Source organism: Neodiprion lecontei, chromosome 3 (genome assembly GCF_021901455.1).
Source record: "Neodiprion lecontei isolate iyNeoLeco1 chromosome 3, iyNeoLeco1.1, whole genome shotgun sequence".
NCBI classification, from domain to species: domain Eukaryota; kingdom Metazoa; phylum Arthropoda; class Insecta; order Hymenoptera; family Diprionidae; genus Neodiprion; species Neodiprion lecontei.
Window position 1 is genome coordinate 28,006,409 of NC_060262.1, and position 20,506 is coordinate 28,026,914.

The 20,506-nt window shown below is 40.3% G+C and overlaps 1 protein-coding gene across 7 annotated transcripts in view; it reads right to left on the bottom strand.

Moving 5' to 3' along the window:
- Positions 1 to 2,158: 2,158 nt before the first annotated feature.
- LOC107218039 (FMRFamide receptor) overlaps positions 2,159 to 20,506 on the bottom strand; it is a 28,460-nt gene continuing 10,112 nt past the window's right edge. For 6 of the 7 annotated variants that reach the window (XM_046734215.1, XM_046734218.1, XM_046734217.1 and 3 more), the window contains 4 exons: positions 13,155 to 14,114; positions 11,204 to 11,472; positions 10,797 to 10,986; positions 2,159 to 6,909 (listed from right to left, as the gene is read on the bottom strand). In XM_046734215.1, the coding sequence (XP_046590171.1) occupies positions 6,295 to 6,909; positions 10,797 to 10,986; positions 11,204 to 11,472; positions 13,155 to 13,460 (1,380 nt within the window). In that variant the 5' untranslated portion in view covers positions 13,461 to 14,114 and the 3' untranslated portion in view covers positions 2,159 to 6,294. Of the gene's footprint in view, positions 6,910 to 10,796; positions 10,987 to 11,203; positions 11,473 to 13,154; positions 14,115 to 14,203; positions 14,348 to 20,506 lie in introns of all 7 variants that reach the window. The other variant, XM_046734216.1, reaches the window with a different exon arrangement.

The window sequence follows — 20,506 nt, forward strand, 5'->3', positions numbered from 1 at the left end:
TTACGCGTTGATTAATCGCACCTTGGAAGTTATCGCCAAGCGCCTGCAAGGTGGACCAGTCCATTCCCAGGGCGTCGCTTTCGACGAGATAAAACTGATACAACAGCTTCGCGTTGTTCATAACAAGCTCTTTTTCATCTCGCGAAACATCATGGATGCCTTCGGGTTTCAAATGCTCGTTTGTGTCCCGGCAAATTTTATGTTCACGGTTAACGCCTTGTACACTCTGTTCAGATCCCAAACTTCACCCTGCGAAAAAACAGATACCAACGGAATATTCACATCCATCGTCGCTTCTGCGTATGGCTTCGCTGTTGTCGCATACGCAGCTTATTGCTGTCATCAAACCGTCGCACAGGCAGGTATTATCCACGCTGTTTTTAAAAATTATCTGACATCGATAGGTCATATACTTAGCTTGATCATTTTCTGCGTTTTCTCGACGAGCTTACTTGTTACATTAGGCGACTGAGACCACGAAGATTCTCAACTCTCTGACTGCTAACTGCGAAGACTTACACTTGGAGGTAAGTGATATTTGGTTGCAAAATCAAACTTCGATTTCTTGAGTGTGTTTGCGAGGGGTGAATGAACCTGAATCGTCTTTTATGTACCAGGTGTCTTCTTTTTCTCATCAACTGATACACTATCAGCTTCATTTTTCACCCCTTGGATTTTTTCAACTGGATCTTGCGCTGGTACAGAGTGTAAGTATCGATGAGGGTAATTTCTTGATTTTATCTTTAGATCCGTGAGATGTTTGTACCTTGAACAAGAAATTCAGTCAATCAGTAACCGATGACAGGGTTGGAATATCTGCTGCAGTTGAACGTTATTTGAAAATAATAACCGACGAGGAAAGTCTGTTATGAATTTTCTCATAAGAACGTACGTTATAGGAATTTTAATAAGAAGTATGTTTTCAGCTTGGAGGATCGATAGCGACGTATTTGGTCATTCTAGTCCAACTGTCACCAGCGCCCGTTGAACTGACATGTGCGAAAAATATAACATCCTCATAAATTACTCAAAGTATTCAAGTTGCAATGCAATTAAAACATTTATAGTACATATTTATGTACATTGTACACTGCAAAACTTGTATCGTAAATATTTTATCGTTTCGGTATTTGAGATACGTAGCGGTGTTGTCTCAGACGTCTGTCAGATGGGCTACAAAAAATTTAGTTTACGCGGCAAGGTCTCATGTATCCAAAGCGTGTACGTGTTATATACTAAAAAACTTTTCACAGTCAAGCTACAGACTCCTGGAGACATGCAATTCACACGATATGCGCGTCATGTAAAGAAAACTCCGTTTACTCGGCTTACATCGCCTGAACTCCACAGCTAATCTAGGATAGAATATTGAGCAATTTCTAAGAACGTTACTGGAATAAATTATAAATACACCCTGTCCCACAATTGTAGTAAAAATGTATGCAAATTTAATGCAGTTCTATACAAGTCTGAACTATTGACTTGAATATTTTTTACAGTAGACCTACACGTGTTATTTAGTCTGTTTTTTGCATAATTTGAAAATATTTTGAAATAAGAGTTGTGGTTCATTTGTCATGTCGCGCAGTTATTGACGTAACTATACGTAAGATATTACACATGATGATGCCAAAAATTGGACTTGCAGTAAACTAGACTGTGTCTGTAATAAGCTTATACTTACACTTAGTGATTGAATGGTTTCTATTCTACGACATGCCGTTTCTACATTCTGCGATCAAGTTATTACTGAGATTATTTGGTTCATGGTTTCTAGCCCCTGTCAAATTTTCTGCTATGAAAAAAAAAAAAAAAAAATCAGCTCAAAAGCTCAAGCTATTTCGATGTTGGAGTAGGAGGAAGCAGAGTTTCACTTTAATTTTAAACACTAGGTGGGAGCGGAGTCCATTTAAATGATATAAATAGTTTGACTCACACCTTGACAGATTATTAATTCTCGGAGAACTAGGTTTCAGCAATTTCATGATCCTCTTCGAATTTCGCTTGATTTTGATACCTTGATTTTTTCGACGTCGCTGTTCGCGCCTTTAACGGCGTTTCACTTACGTATTCATCCCAGTTGATCATGAAATTCAGAGAGTATTTCTGGATTAATGTCGGTGAATAATTGAGATAAATTTTGTAATATTAGCTTGAAAATTACTTATATTCATTCATATATATATACATACATTGATACTTATACCCGAATACAAAATTTGAAACTGTACTAACTGAAATAAAATTTTATTAAGAGGATGCTATCGTCGGTCTTTACTGACAGAGTAAAATGTCGCTGTTTTTTTACTATAATCAAAGTCTACGCATCACCGTTGTGAAAATGCGGCGATCAGCGCAATTCTACACGCAGTACTAAATAAGAAAATCAAAAGAAGTTTTATTTTGCGCAACAACGATCCGCAAAAAATATATTTCTGTAATTGAATTATTATTCGCGCAGGAAATGACAAAGTTTCTAGATGTTTTTGTGTACGCTTTTATAATGGTAAAAAACAGTGATATTTTACTCTTTTGGTAAAGACTGACTATGGCATCCACTTAACGAATTAAAGTTACTTAAAAAGTCTTACGCCATTGTCAGTTTTTATTACGTGTAAGCAATAACTCATCATTAATGCGAGCTGAGGCCATTGGAATTAACGATTGCAGGTTCATAATGGCTCAAAGCTCTTGTTCAGGGTTTATGAATTGTCGTCTTTCGACGATGAGCACTGAATTTATACCTATAAAGAATTCACGTAGTATGAATCCGCCTGTTTTTAGGCAATCCGAGTTACTTTTTGTGATCAATATTTGGCTAGCCATACATGAATTAAAACAGTGTTGCCTACGCACAGGCGCCATTGCACCTGTGTCACGAATCCGCGAAAAGGTCGTCGAATATAACTTTAGGCAATAGTTTCACTTACCATTACACAATTTAAGTTGGGGTCACACAAGATTATGTAAATTCAAGTACAGCAAGTATCTAACGTAGACCATTTTGATTTAACACCTTGAGTCTTTTGCGCGAAATTTAATGCCAATTTCACTATGTTAATTAATTTAGATATAGATACCGATAGTAGAAATAGAAATTTTAGGACTAAAAGATATTAGACTTCTTTTATACAGATATGAGAGCGTTTCATATTTCCCTCTGTGTATATGTGTTATATATATATACACGTATACCGATACAGTACAATATATTCATATAATTCATATCTATATTGTAAAATATATATTTACGTTTTATTTTTTCTCGAATTATTAAAATTTTATACCCTTTTGAATATTCTGAATCTTTGATGAAAGCGTAATTAAGCGTCATATCAAGCAATTAGCGACGATGGACGAATGAATGACAAGAAAGAGATTTTTTTTTCCCGCGGTTATTCTACCTCCGCAGAGTATTTTCCTTTTATTAGCGATCACACAGGAATTTGTATCACACTGACAGATAAAAGACAATTGTTGTACCCCATCTCCTTAGCAGGACACATATCGACGCATCGATCGACCTTTCATCTTATTAGACATGTCTTTGACCACATAATTAATTAACATTCATACGCTGAGGTAGGTGAAGAGTTTTTTTTTTTTTTTCTATATGTCTCGCCTAAGTGACCGTAATTTTGATTCGATCATCTAGCGACACACATCTCACAATCATTAAACAACAGTATGGCATGCGCTTTGCGTCTTGAATGTAATGTTACGAGATTTTGGTTATTAATTCTTTGTTAGAATATATCGTTTTACACTGCACTTTTTGACACCCACCAACAGATTTTCAAATTTGACACATCACATATCTATATACCTGTATATTTATATACGCGGTTTGAGTTTTTCAGTTGATTATTTACAAGGTGCCGTATCTAACTGCATGATTTTTGAGGTAGCATTAGCGGCACGCTTTACACAATATATATAATATATATATGAATATATATTATATTTCAAGATTGGATTCTTATAATTTTTATAAACTTAATTTATAAAAACAATATACATTTATGTATCATAGTATGTACAAAATTATAATATTAATTGATGCGTACTCGTAGGAACGAATAGAGATCAATGCTATCATATTTACGGAATCTCATACGGTGCACTATGAAGTATCAAATGAACCGAGTCTCGTTTCACAAAGTGTGCAATTGTCTTGTGATTCAAATTTCAGTAAGGTAATTATAATCACGTATCATTAATTATATATATGACATACACATCTATATTTTAATGCAGTACGTATCTTTTACTTCTCATGCTTATTTACAATTAGCTGAATCATTATTACTTCTTTGATTTATCTTTTATTTATTCTTGGCTAATAATCATAATAATACTGTTTGTTTTTGTATCGAGCGTGGTGGCTTCACGTTTCGTAAAATCGGAGTCGTAGTAGATGGCAAAATGGTTCGTGACAATATTGTTCTGTTCTTTTTTCAAGGTCTTGCTCTCACAGTTTTAGCTACAGAAAAAATTCTCTGGTTTCCGAATGATTCTGTAAAATTGTCTCTGTCTTCGCGTGCGTCCGGTTAACGATTTTTGAAGAAAAACTGACCGCTGTGCGATCCACTACATGTTTAATATACAGAGACGTGCAATGGTGACACAAGTGTCGCGTCGAATGATGACGATTATCAGCATGACACGTTACGTAAAACATTCATTTCATGTAGTATCGAGTAGTAGGGTGTAATAACCGAGCTAGAAGTACGTATGTAGATAATTTATAATAGAACATAAAATCAGTCTATTTAGTGGATCGTTACCAAGTTTATAACGATTTTGGCGTGATTTACTACCTCTTTACGTTAGCGCTGTAAATAAATAGCACGGCAAGTATATTTTACAGATATCCACGTAAAATTTATACGAAGCTGTATATAAGTAAAGACTTACTACATGCGTAGATACGTTACGCTTATAAAATATTTGTAACTATAAGTTGCCAGCGAGGAGTGCGGTTTGTGTGAACTTTTTGTTTTTCATAGATCAAACATAGAATGAACATCGAACCTTGTTCGGACGCAAGACTTTTATTCGAAACTGCAAATTTATCCTCGAGCTTCGCGGCTAGCCGTCATATTGTCGATTCGTTGGATTTGAACAAAGCGTTGTAAATGTTCCGACGGTGAAACTGGACAAATAAAATTTTTTAATATTTATATTCAGACTCGCTGAAGTTGGTACAGTTTGAAAATTGTTCGATATGGAATTTAGATCCAATGAAAACTTTTTCAATCATATGCGGAGGGCGTATTTTCTATAGATGTGATTGAGGCCGGTTAGATTTTTATGAATATTGACTAAGAAGAAGAGGAAAACATGAAGAATCCGATCATATATGTGCACGGGCAGTGTTATTTGAGATATGAGAATTAGCGGTGCCTGATAATTGTGTTCGCGTGTGATTTTTTTTTATCATGCCGAATGCGTAACATTGAAAAAAATTCTGCTTCATTGACGAGATTTTTTGAATATGCTTCCCGTGTTAAAGTTGAGTGAAGTAATCAACGCTTAGTCCGGAGTTGAGAACCACTGAGCATAAAAATAAATTTTTCTGGGGATATCAGGCGCCTCTACTTGTCGTCAAAATAGTAAATAGAAAGAAATTCTATTTTTTCACGCACCTTGTCGTCTGCCAGACTCCGATATATGCATCGATTTCAAATATCGCATTTGACTTCTCTGCGACTTCGACACAGCTTGCTGTCCTGAAAATAGGGCGGGGATTTCGACACGTGGAGATTAAAGGTCAACCTACCAGGTGAGGAAAAAGGAAGGAAGAAAGTGACTGCGAATTCCTCCGAATCCCACGACAATGGAATAATGCTGCATACACAATTTTAGAGACAATTATTTGACAATGGGCAAAGACTGCAAGCTACAAATTTTCACATAAATCGTTGAACGTTGCGAAGGTTGGCGAATTTTCCCAATAAATACTTGCCGTTTCGTTCAAATGCTCAAAGCTCTCGTTACAGTCGGATATTATACCGATCCTCACCCTGTCTCGAAGATTACAAAAATTACTCTCTTCCACAAAGCGATTCGGCTACTCTTCTTACTCCGTACATTCCCGCATTCTCTACTTTGTACCGTCGCGACTCGGTTCGACATATTTTCCTCCCCGCGTTTTATTACCAGGTGCTATTTGCAGCGCGCGCATTGCCAAGAGGGTCAAGCTGACACCGCCGAGAAGAAGAATCGTGTGCAGAGTCCTTGGGGGGGGCGTCGGAATCGACATCGGTGTCGTAATATTCGGATTTTCCCTGACTACTGGATCACCGTCTCCATGACATTGTTCTTGTCCCAGCCGTTTTGCCCACTTAGGGTTCGTGACATTTGACTCGGACTCCTCGCCGGGCTTTGGGCCGGATAATATACGCAGGGTGCCGGAGTGGCCGACCACACTTTGGGTTTGAGGCTTTGTCGGGAGTGAGAATTGCCGTTGGAGAGGTGCACGTTATTGTTCCTGCTGTTCCTCGTGCTCGACCTGTGCACCTGACAGCGACGTATCGAGTTTCGCAACTCGATGTTAGTAACGTTGGTAACGACGGATTCGTCGTTGGTAGGAAATTCCGGACTGTCTCGACCCGCGCCGAATATGTGAGAGCTACAGAATAACCTGAGAAAGATCCTCTTGAATTTCCGACCGAATATCACGTAGATTATGAAATTTACACTGCTGTTGATCGTCACCATTAGATTTCCAATCTGAACCAGCCACATCGGTATATTGTTGTAAAAGGTTTCGCAGATGTTCGTCGCTAGTGGTATTATGTTGCAAACTATGAAGACTATCACAACGCACAACAGCATTGTTGCCAAACCAATTTCTCTCCGCTGGTGATGCGACAGATTCTGCAGCTCTCTGTTTGCCTTTCTCACCTGAAACAATAATCGTTCCACGCCTGGATTACTACTTCTTCTATAAAAAGCTCTGATAATAACGCGTTTTCACCTTGTACCAACTGTGATAAATAAAGTACGAGACATTCGTGAAATTTACATTTAGACGAGCCTCGTGTTCCACTTTGAAACACACAGGAATCAGCTTCTCGTATGCTGCTTTAAACCTAACTCACAGTTTACCGTTAAAATCCTTACAACTTTCTACTTCAGCTCTACCTGCTTTTGTCAAGATTGTCGACAAAGTAAAACAAAGTCCCGGTAAAATGAGTTAATCTTGTTTCCCGACGATCGTTGCTATAACTTCTTCGATTTAATTTAAAACTCCCGACGCAATTCGATATCGCCAATGGCCGCAGGGACCAGATAAATGAAGTGCTTGTTAATTTCCTCTGCGGATAAGAAATCCAAAGATGACAGATTACAACGGGAATAATAGGTTAGCAGAAAACGTACGCGAGTGCCTATTTGTTACGTCAACTATCGTTCTTTTTCATCGATAAGTTTGGTGGAGGAAAAAACGGAAAATAAATCGAATTCCGGAGGTATATCAAGACTGGTTAAAAAGATAGACACGGCAATACCAGCGGGAAAAATCTTTTGTTACGACCCCAGGCGAAGGTTCAGATTAATCGTAAAAAAAGATATAACTTAGTCGGAAAATGTCTGAAATCTTTCACCAGCGACGCTACGCGGTACTGATGATAAAAGTTACTGCATTTATCAGGAATTGAAGTTGCATTCGAGCTGCTCCGATGGCCTGGAATATCAACTTGTCTCCAGGAAATCACTCCGCGGCATAGACCGAGATAAACTTGAACGGAATTTTGTCCGTAGCTGAATAACAGGACGTTCGCAGACCACGAAAATAACGATTGCATTTTGTCTTGCGCAGAGCTGTAATCGCTGGGTCAGGAAGTGATCGATGACGATGACACGCTCTTATCCGTTCGAAGAGTAAAATATATACAAAGCTTGGAGTCTTTTGTAAAGAAGCATACCGCGGTAGACGTAGAGAGCAGCTTCAGGGTCCGGAGGAACAAAAGTCGAAAGAAGTGTTTACTACCTCGAGCTCCTAAATTAAATGGCTTTTGGTTCTAGCAATGAAAGCGTGTTAAGGATACGACGCGAGGACTCCCAAGGGACACTCCTCGCCACGTAAGAATTTTGTATCTCACAACCTTATTTGTATCCGAGCACCGTTGCGAGAATAGAAGTTGAGTAGCGGGACCCATGTGGCGTGTGGTAATTCGTAACATATTTACGATGGTGCAAACACGCGCTAGTTTCACAGACAAGGATATTCGTGCAGGATGCTCGTCCTTCAAAGCTTGGAATAACAAAATCTTATTTTTCTACCCATGCGCTCTCGTAGGTGTGCAAAAATTCAGGTACAGTGGTGAACTGAAATCTCAACATATATCTGGCACGAATTTTGCAGCTCCGGAAGGGAGCACCAATGAATTTCGGGCGAGTCTCACTGTTGGACACATAAATTTCATGACAAAAGCAATATCGGAAGGAACATGTCATAATATCGACAAGATGAAATATGGAATTGATTATTCGCCCATCGTTTTTCAACCGAGAAACGACGGAATGAAAAAGAATTTCCTTCAGATTTTACGAAAGTCAGCGATATCCGGCTGCGATTCATTTTGACGAAATTCAGGAACTCGGGCTATGATTCGATTCGCGATGCGAACTTTTTCATTCATCACTCAACCGCTGTCTGCTTGATGGAACATGCTTGTCACAATCTTGTACCTGCGTGCAGGCATATATTCGTTTCAGAGTTGACCATCGTCTCCGCGTGGTCTGCGGTATATCATCGTTGATTTACGTAAGGTGTCAAGAATGATGGTATTTCTTAAGTGCGCCAACATGCCGGATTTTCTAACTAACTAACGATCCCTTGCTGCTGGTGGAAGCTTTATTAAAAGCTTCAAGTCTCAAAACACGCCGCAGTAAAGACAAAGAGTTACTGAATTTCCGAAGATTAATCCTTCGTTGAGCAGAGAGCCCGGACACTAAAGGAGCTTCGTGAGATAATCTGCAAGGATTCGACCCTTTAAAATTGCCCGATCGACTGTCGATAAACATTCCCAACGTTGACAACCGTCCAAAGGCACCTCATCTCAGGGAGGATCAATGACAACGAGGGTATTCCGTGCAGAAAATAACTACGAACGTGAGATGGAAAATTTACCCATATATGTTCGCGGGTTAGCGGTTGCAACGGTTTGTCCCATGTGATTGGCCTTCTTGGTCAACTTGAGGCGACAATGTCATACTTTACGAGGCCGTTTCAATACGAAGGGATACTCGCAGGCCGTTACTTGGGTCAGTGGAATTAAGGTTAGGTCTATACATAATACTCATTGAAGTTGGAACGCTTTTTCGATATTCCAGTATAGATAATTTACGCGTTTACGAATTAATTATGCTGCGGCATTCGGTAGTAAAATTGATGATTCTTAGCAATGCTTGCACAACACACAGCACATATTCCAACATGAGCATATAAAGTTCCTGTTATGATTATCTTAAGGATTCGACAAATTTTTTCACTAATATTCCTCCCGAACGACATTTAAATCATTATTTTTAAGGTACACTTGAGAATTGAACGGTGCAACGAACAGGTAACGAGCAAGACCTCCAGTCTAGGCTTCTAGTCTTGGTCTCATTATTCACCCTACCAAACTTTCCAATCGCCACGGTGTCTGTTATCAAGAATAGGGGCACTTAAAACTTACGAGTACGTTGTCAGTGTTCGTCACTCTCATACAGCGAGTGTACGTACGACGTGCTTCAAACAAAGGTTGTCTGCAGCACGCGAAGCTGCAGCTACCTGCTCCGCGTAGATCAAAATTAACCCTCAATGTAGCCGACGATACAAGGTATGAGCATTTCAGGGAAATGATTGACTGCTTTAAATCAAGTTTTATGACCTGACTACAGGGTAAGGTTGGCTTTGTTCGTAAGGAATGTCTTAACAGTATTTCACGAGCGATTGTGGTCGCATCGAAGAACAGAACCGACCGTTCGACATTTATAAGCAGTCTGACGAAGATCCGGTGAAATGTTTAGCATACTTGTACGATAGTCGTTGAAAGTGCGTAGGATACAAGATTGGGACGTTCATGAAAATAACACGGTATATTCGTCACATTACACGAAAAATGTACGAGACATATAAATTAGAAAAGTGTTTAAGCAAACGAATTGATGATGGTAAACGTTTGCATCGAGTTAGATTTAATTAAATCAGTATTTCCTTCACGAACACATAGGCGACATTGTTACTTTAGAAACTGCAACTGAAAAGCCTCCCCCCAGCAATCTCATTATTGCGTCGTTTTGTCAAATGCCTAAATCATACCGTCCGAGCTATTTCCATGAATCTTGACTCATGTTGTTCGCGACTCACACCCTGAAAATCGGCAAAGGTGAATTTCGTCCTCAGCTTCTTAGTTAATCGTGAAACACGTTGCGTGAAAAATGACCATTGGTTACAATCAGCGAATTTGTATTTTTTTTCAAAAACATAATGATGGTATTTGAAATTAATTTCACGCGATTCACAGAGAATATATTAAAAAAACTCTGTGCTTGGACAAACAATACAATTTTTCAATCAGAAGATTGATCAATCATTTTATTTTTCCGTAGTTATTAACACTCGGATTATACTTATTTCAGTTTGATAAGGATCTTTATTTTTCGAAGTCAGGAGGAGATTCTCTTAATAAATCTTATTGACTTCAATTTTTGTTCAATCGTAGTTCCGTTTCATTCAATTCAACGCTGGCATACACGAATATGACAGCGATATATCGAATAAGTGATCGTTTATTACGTACCTGTCGATATATTTCCATGTTAAACCATGTGAGCAATGTAAACGGAATGGCATAGTAGAAAATAAAGTACATCCAATTGATGTAGATCGTACGATATAGTTCGTCAACCCTCATCTCTGTTGCGTTTGCGCAATAGACCGGCACTTTGTACTTCCAGTGAGTCTCTTCGGTGATCCTCATTTCCCAGAATCTGGAGCAAGTGGAAAAAGGTCGTTAAAACAGACCGTAAGTAAAAAACATTTCCATAAGAATCCCCGATCGTCTATTTTTGCAGCTGTATTCCAGTGCGGTACAAATAAGAGGAATAAAAAAAGCTGCGGAGACGAAGTGATAAAAAGACCCTCAACGGGTTGAATTTCAGGTGAAAGCAGTCGGTCGTGATCAGCTGGTCGAATCTTGTCACTCACTTCGGTATGTTGTATATTACAGAGACGACGATGATGCAGAGGACAGCCATCCGCGCCCTGCCATAGGTGCACATGGAGCGTGCCCTCAGGGGATGACAGACGGCCACGTACCGTTCCATAGTTACGGTCAAGGTGAGGTAAACTGAGACCATTTGCGCGATCGTGGCCAACGGATACAAGAACTTCACCAGCCTTGGGAAGACGAAAAACTTGTAATTGAACAAAACATTGGTTTGAGGATAGATGGCCGGCAGTCCGAACAGGAAAACCTGCAACAATGTGGTGAAAACATTGGATTATTGTCGATGTTTTGCACAGGGTTCAGTGGGGCGGGTATGAAACTTCACTGACGTGATATAAACAATCGAGTTTATACGGCCTTTACGCGTGTGACACGCCGGTACAAGTGCGACGTATGTACATCAGGATTTTCGGTGCAGGGTAGAGAAGTTCCTTGGGCTTGTGAGCCGACAGCTGAACAAATAATAATAATCGGTCTGAGTCTGAGTCTGAATACACGGGCGGAATGACTTACAAGTCCAAAGCTCATGAGCTTCAAGATCCAGGGATCTAAATCACTGTCACGTGTAAATACATGAAGGAACCGAGGCGTCCTGGTATGCCACGTAAACTTTTGTTTGCATACTGACGTCAAGTGAAAACTCACGGGGAAAATTGGATCATGTCAATGTTGGAAGTTTCTAGATTGTAAGAGCTTATCGTCGTCGCTAGAAAGACAAAAAGATGACCAAAACTGAGACTGCTTCTCGTTCGTTGTAATAATTCTGACCTGTTTACATGCCTGCATAAGGCATGACAAAGTTGATATATCGGAAAAGGAAGCGCTGCCATTACTCTCAAAGATAATCACCTGTGAAATCGATCGATTCTGTAATCAAGGAACAAATTGAGATTGGCGGCGGCTTAGAAATTGCGTGGCATAATTGGTAGGCCGTAGAACGAACGTCATTGCTGGGGTCAAGTAGATTTCGGTGAGCGTCCGTGATCCCAAGAGTCCAATCAAGGGAGCCATGCAAAAAATCCGATTCGCGTACGAAATCGTGGAGAATCAGAAACCGCGTGACCTTAATGATGCAGAGTCGGCAAAGACGGGACTGCAAATGACTTCGCGGATGAATGATTTTTCGTAAATGACTCGATGGGAGTCTTCCGATCTACGGCGACACGTGGTTACATTTCATACGGTGTGGAAACTTGAAGAAGAAAGGACGTAGCGAAAGTCTTGGAAAAAGTTTGCGACAATGCCGCGTGAGGATGCGAAAGGCGATAAAACGTGATCCATATCTGGGAAGGCGAATAAAAAGCAGTCACCCGAAAGTCAGGGAAAGTCGTAAAAGACAGTGGAAGGCGTCACCGTCCCGGGATATTATTAATAATGTTGAAAATACGCGGTACTTGGAACTTTTTGAAAAACAACCCAAGACTGTGGGTGTATGAAGAATGCCAGAAATCTTCCTCGGATAGTATCGAAGATATATTTAAAGAATCTTGTTAAACAAAAATCTATCAAGCTTTATTCCTGCAGCTTTCGAAACGTTGTACGAACGTCGAGCTTGGAATTACTCTTGCAATTAATGGCTGTACCAGAGTTACAGGGCCGTTCCACACAGCGCTACATACTCCAGGGAGTAGGATAACAGACAACTTGGTATAAAAGCGAGAAGTTTCGAAATTAATAACCTTGCAGATGTGCAGGTATGTAATCATACCTCGTACCAACGTTTTTGCAAAACGGTCTTTTTCACTGCCTTCAACTTGTGCCCGCAGAAGTTCTGTGCAACTAATGTATCATCTAAAAGCTACGAAACGAGTCAAACGTAAAGTCTGCGATGCTCTAAAATGTCTCGGTACGAGAAAAACTCCCCGAAATTTGCAAGACGGTTTCGGTACAAACGTATAACGCAAGATTAATGGAACATCGGAAACTTACCGAAGTTAAAATGAGGACGGTGTCGCATCTCGCTAGGCCGATCAATAAGTAGTTGATCGAGGATTTCATCTGGGGCCGGGAAAGAATGATCATCGAAATGATGTTGCCGAATAATCCGAACAGACCCACCACATTCAGTAGAATACCACTGGTGATGAATTCTAAAAGGGCGCCCTCTCCTACCGGAGTATCGCATTCCAGCGGTTGTTTGGTCGTGAAATGTTTCGAAGTATCGTTCTCCGTAGATCCGTTCGTTACATTTGAAGAAAAGTAAGACGTACTATTCACTGGGTATACTTCCGACATTTTGATACTTTGGTTCAGCGTACCGCATTGGTTCGCTGATTTTTCAAATGTTTGTCCAATGCATGTTTTTTATTTTATTATTTCTTTTTTCACTCTTATTTTCATTGATTACCGCGACACACGATACCGGATATTTATCGCTAATCGGAAAAATTAATTTTAAGCGTATGATTTTAAGTGAGACGATTACTTTTCCAATTAGGAAATAAACGAATTGTTCTTGCCGGAAACACAGGTACTAACACTAGGTAAGTTCATCTGCGCGCTAATCGCAAAATTTTCAAATTGCCGATTAATTGGAAACAAACTTCGATTCGGTGAAATTTTCTCGTAGTACGATTTAGGCCCAAGTTTACGTATCGCGATATTTTCCTCGTTGATCATCATCTTTTAAATTTATGCGACTTACTCAACGCGATTCGAAACGCGGTCATGCTTGATTTTTAGTTATACACGAATATACTCGCTGCGTATTTATAAAGGAATAAGCACATTTTAGTCCTGATCGCGAGAGACAATCTCACGCATTCTTCTCAAGTCGATTCTCTCAATTGTTCTATCAGCGTAGTATATTCTTTGATCACATGACGCAGGGCCACAACACTCGAAGTCGGATCATCCACCTCCAAGCTCTGCATTGTTCAGCTTTATGATCTGCAAAATACCACGGATTCAATTAGTTTATTAAAAAGAAGGTAGGCCGTTAGGGGGAACGGAAGATTAAAAAAAGAAATCAACATCACCTAATCAGACTTAACCGCAATTGAATTGTTCTTGTTGAAAATATAGGTGAATATTCGGATGTTTCGGTCTTAGAATGCGAAGATAGAAATGGATGAAGGAACCAAGAGATCAGAGATTCGTGATGAGGGTGAATGAAATCTTGACTATTGGAAATTTTTGTGAATTTTTACTGTCGGAATAGAGAATAATGCAGTGCGAATTTCACGCTTCTATATTATCTAGGAATCCTGTAGACCGTGTTTAAAAATTTCGGTTTGATTCGAAAAAAGCCGAATCGATGATTCAAAAACTGTACTTGAAGTCACTTGCTTATCAAATCTCATCACTAATTGGAGAATTGAATATTTGCTGAAACTTGGCAAGCCGCTATTTCAGTCAGGAGCTTTTTTAACGCTTGAAAACTTTGATATAAATTATCGAAATTCGCCAGCGAGTAACTTTTCCCTGACAGAAACCTTCAATTAACTTCTCGCATAATACTTATTTTCGTTGATTTAACTTTACTTCCCAAACAAAAGGAGAAAACGATATCGAATTGAGAATAGTTTAAATTAATATTCGTTTTAAATCACAGAATCTTCGATAATGTGATTAAACTTTTATTTCACTTTTATTAAAAGCAGCGGAATCAATTATCGACGACCAACGTAAGATTATACTATTATTTGTCTAAGCTATGCAAAGCGGGGAAAAACATTGTCAACAAATAATTAATCCGTGAAATTCCGATCAAAGTTTCTCACAGCCTCAGACAGCGACTCGTGCAGCGTCTATTCGAATAATCTCGTTAAAAAGACTTTCTTCGCCAACTAATTTTGCAACGTTTCAAAAACGTTGTCTCCAACTATCGTCTTCCATTCTCTGGCAATCTCCGTCGATTTGTAAAGTTAATTGGATTCTTCGGTCGAATATCAGACGCGGGAACTCGAGCCGCAAACTCACCGCACCGACCAAGTAAACTTCCGATAAGTATATTTAACAAGAAAGCTAGCTCTTTTGTTGCTCGCGCGAATCGCGTAGAAGCGAGCCTCGAACATTCTCTTGGGTAAGATAAATGTTCGGTAAGTGCTCCCGACGGGCGATAATTTTTATCGAGAGATTTTCAACCTCCTCGGCCGAGCCACTGTCAACCGCTCAGCTATCTATCGCTGCTTATTTCCGGTCCCACAGTCAAGCAGTGCCTGCCGCCCGCCTCGGTCATCCCAATTTCTTTATTCGTGACCTAGTTTTTTTTTATCATTGTCTCGCTAAGTGAGCGGCCAGCGAGATTCAGACTCCGAATCCCCCTCTGTACGCATCAGCCTTAAACGTCTGCGTCGAATGTCATTCATGGCTTCCCTCGAAACGAGGACAATTATTTCAGAAGACCAATAACTTCGTCTCGAACAACGAATTCAATTTTAAATTACGTTGAAATTAGAGCGACGACAGAAAAAAGAAGAGAAGAATACAAGGAATAAAAAACGCCGCGACGAGAGTCTGAATTATTTTGCCTCGAAAACTTGTTAATAACGTGTGAAAGGCATACAGCATGCGGAAGGATCGATTGGAAATACTGAAACGCCAAGCTTTGCAGGATCGGTATTACCAAGAGACGCTGCAAGCCTTTACGAAATTGCATACCTTAGATCAAAGCTGAAACGTATTACATTGAAGAAGACGGCTGGATTACGTATATCGCTGAAAAATTTCACTCTATCGATGTTTCGAAAAGGCTGAGAAATGCAAGCCATAACTTTCAGACGCAGACTCCGTATCGTGGAATTTACAGCCGCGTGCCGTAGCTTTGTTGCGCATATGAAAGGAAATTACAAACTTAGTAGCGGGTATGCGTTGATATTGCCCGCCGACGAGGAACAACATTCCGAGAGAGAGAGAGAGCGGAAGTATAAACGCATTTATTTCCGGTTAGCTTGAATTTACGCAACATAGAAGGGAATTATCCCGACGAATTTCATTCGGTCGAATATAATTGTCCGAAAATTCAATATCGCGCCTGGTCGAATAGCAAATTGTAAAATCACACGGACGAGCGGACTGTTAACGAATCGACCATACATATGTACGATGGGTGATCGAGTTTCCCTAGCGGTGACTAGCGTATCTACGCCGTCGACACTAATCCATGATATTTCGGTTGCTTGTGCTCGGCGAATTTCCTCCGCGGAGTGAGAAATACGTGGGCGTGAAAAAAGCAGTTCGAAGAAGCGAAGGAACAACGACTACGGAGGACGTCGTGCGTCCGACGATAATGAACGAGAGGGTTCGTCCAACCAGCCACTTCAAAGAAGCCTCACTTGGCACATGTCGCTTGTACAGCCCTGTGAATGAAAATTACGGGATAGCGAGTTGACTTTTAAAATCTCGTGGTTTCGATGAATCCGCTTCTCATTGTCAGACGCACTGAACGAGATGATGGATGCTTGGCCGGGCTGTTACTGTACATCCATAAGTACGAGTTGGGCGTGGAATGCGAGCTGAAGAGTGAAAAGTCGTGAAATAAAGGATTATCGGTTTCGACCAAGCGGTGTAAAAAGCAGAGATAGTTATATGCGTGAACTCGCCCCGCGAATCGCGAAAACAATACCGTTCGTTTTTTCACTTCAATACGTGACCGTTGTGACTGATGAGGGAAACTTCATTATACGCGCGTCTACTATTACGCTGTATTCCAGCGATTATTAATAGGTTATGAAATATTTCGGGTATTTGACATAGAGTGGGTACGCGTCCCACTTGCAGCCAAGTTATATGACGCGAAGCGATACGTGACGGGGGAATTTTCCCTAATCGATGAAACTTAACGTGGCTCTGTGAGGAACGATGCGTTCCGAGATTCGTTGCACAGCGTTGATAAAGTGTAAAAATTCGAAGCAGCCACATCGTTGACGGCATCGTTAATCTCTGCGCGAATTCGTCGAGAACGAATCCGATGATTTTCGCGAGGCGCGTTCAAGCCCAAGTAGTGAGAGGCAGGTGCCGGTCAGACAATTCGGCCGATAGTTTGGTCGGATCGAGGCTCGTCGCGAATAGCGTTTTCCCCGCCCGTCGGTGGGCGGAATGCCAAAGTATGTATTTTTGTTCGCTGTCGCAAATTCTCGCACACTCCACGCCTTAGCGTCTGCAGACCCTCATCCGCGCCTCGGGCACGACCCATTTTGGAAACAGTAGGGAAAATTTCCCCACGAGGAATAAAAGAAACCGCAAGAAATCCACTCGGCGGTAAAAAAAAATTCACAGCTATTGTAACAGTTTGCATGTATGAGACATTTGGAAATTCCGAATAGGATAAGAGGTGTCGTAAGTATCGTGCGTGGAGAGTGGTTGAAATGTGCCGCATTTGAAACGTGCCGAAAGCGCCGGATTCAATTTTTTTACTGGCGAGACTTGGAGCAGAGAAATCAAACTTTGACGAACCATCGAAGTTTCGAATGGTCCGAAACCCGATGCTCATAGTTCCGAAAGTGCAAAATGCCGAAAGGGCGAAAATGAGCAAATTTCAAAATCTTAAACATCGAAATTCCGAATATTCGAAGACATTCAAATCTGTGAATTTCTGGCTTGGTAAAATTTCACCACTTTGATCTGTTTCGTTGTTTTGGATTTTCGATATTTTCACGTTCAGATTCCTGGTCATTGTGATTTTCGTTTTTTTTTAAATATATTTTACTCGCACTCGTTGAGTAAACTGCGCTGTGTGAGTATATTTTAATTTTCGGAATTTTAATCCATCGTAACTTTACTTTTCGGAACTTTACATTTCGAAACTTTGAGCTATCGGGTTTTCGGACCATTTGAAACTTTGTTGTTTCTTCAAAGTTCAATTTCTTTACCTCAACTTTTGCCACTGAATAATTCGGAAGTAGGCTCTTTCGGAACCTTTCAAATTCGAGACTTCAACCCCGCTCCTCGTGCACGGCAGCTCGAGAATTTTTGTTCACGATGAAGAAATGTGTCACTAGAGCGAACGTACAGTATCCATATTCAATAGAACATTAAAATCGTCTCGAGATTGCTAGATCATTCTTTTTGTGAGCTTTTCATAGCACACCAGCAGCTTTTCGGTGCCAAATTTCAGTCGTAATTTCTTCTGCACCCGTCCGACTGTTACCCACGCGAAAATTGTTAGCAAGTCAGTGACACAGTCGTTGGTGTAAAGCCTCCAATATTGCTCATTTCACCAGGATATAATAGCTGATATTATTCAGAATGCGCCATCTCGACGTAGGGAAATGGGAATGCCTGCGAGGTCGTTGTCTTGGGGTTGAAATTAGCCAGGTTTCGGGAGTGAGTAAGGACGTGGGTGAACCGTGCATCCCTCAAGCCTTGAGACAAGTTCGGATGGAGTTGTCATGCCAAAAGTTACGAACTTCCCAGCAATTCCTCCTCCACGCAGTGTTACGGTCAAGAGGGTCAACCGAGACGCGTATTTACGACCTTAAGTTCCACCGATACAGATGTCGTTACATACCTACATGCCTGCGTGTATTTTCAAATTCCGTTACGCATATTTTCGTAGCCACCTTACGCCAATTGCAAATAAGAAAGGATGGACCGTGAGCTTGTAGCTGGAAAGACTTGTCCTTAGTTATATGGGGATGATGACGTGGGAGAAGCGAGGAAGCAGATACGCTTGTGTATTTCTGGTGACGGAGGCAACAGCTGACCTGCGAGCTACTAGCTTTTATACGCAAATACTTAAAGATATCGCTCCTGCCGGCGGCATAGTTTTTTATTTCACTTGACGATACGGACTAATTGTGAGACCGAGTTTGTTTCGCTCAAGCCGATTTCTTTGTAAACTTACTTAAATCTCTCGCGTTATTCCGCAAGAGCGTAATTGTTCATTGGCGATAATTAATCGGAATTATTGTCTGTTGTAATGTTGCGATGCGAACAGGCAATCTGACTATCAAACTATTTGACGTAAAGAGGAAAATACGGATCTGCTCGTATTGACGTAGGAGAAAAATTGGTACATCTATTTTTCAACGCGTTTAACAGTTTTGCCAAAAAATACTCGATACTTTAACCTATTATAAGCGAGTTGAGGTGACGAAGCGCGAGACTTTGGTTTGTACAACATATTGTAATAGCCATGCTATATTTTTAGCGAACATTTGTCGAATCGATTTCTTTTTTTCTCCAGCCAAATTTTAAACGATGAAATCTCGTAGAATATATATATTAGATTAATTACAGCTGTATAATATCGTGACAACTTAAAAGTGTCGGAAGACATGTTTTTAGATTTATTAAAAACGAAATTCAAGGCGTGGACTTCGACGACAGATCCAGATGTTATGATCAATTTTCGCGGTTGTAAGTTTTTTTTTTATTTTTTATACCCTTGAAACGATAAAGGTGACGTGAAAATAAATGACTATTCGAGGCCGGGTTTGCGAAGCTGCGCTTAAGTATGAATTTGCTGAAAATAAGAAGATCATCGTCACAGCTCAGGTGAACGATTTTTCATTCCCTAAATATTCGGGCTGCGTTCATCATTTGACAGCCATAAATTTCAACAAAAAGAAGAAGGAGTGAAAAATAAATCTAATATCCCGAAGGGAGGACGAAAAATTGGTGCGTGGTAAGTCTGGATGATTTGATGCGAAATGACCCTGCTCACATTTCGATACACATGAACGATCCTATCAATTTCGGTTACAAACCGTAACCGAACTTTAACCAGTGATACGGCAAAGCGTTTATTGACCCTTATCCGAGTAAACGTGCTTTACTACTTTTCGAAGGAAATTGGCTATAAATTTAACATTCCGTACATTAAACGATATTTTCACGACGGTTTTGATACTCTTCGAGAAATCGAAACGGCTATTGTACAGTCACACGCGTGAAGTATAAAACTCACTATTCTACGATATTATAAATTTGTTGTACTCGCTAAATTCACCAGAAATTTTAGCACAAATTTTATTACCACATTGTGACATCAGAGAATTTCCATATCCACGAGCTTTCGCTTCTGAACTTAATTCTATGTATATTTACACGAAAATATACGGTGGCGAGAAGTCGGATAAATTTTCACTGTTTCACCGAAGGATAATTACTTCGGGTAACCCTTAATATGGGACCGAAGAGCTGTAATCAAGGCTCCGTAGGTGAAACCGTGCACAACTTAATCCAGACGTTACATTATACACATTCCGCCTGCCTAGAGAAACTGGATTTCCCTCCACACGTTAGGCCAAATTGTTTCAGGGAAACTCCTTCCACTGATTACCACACAACGTGCTCACGTGGCCGGCGAAGAGTAGCTAATAAAACAAGCTGTAATC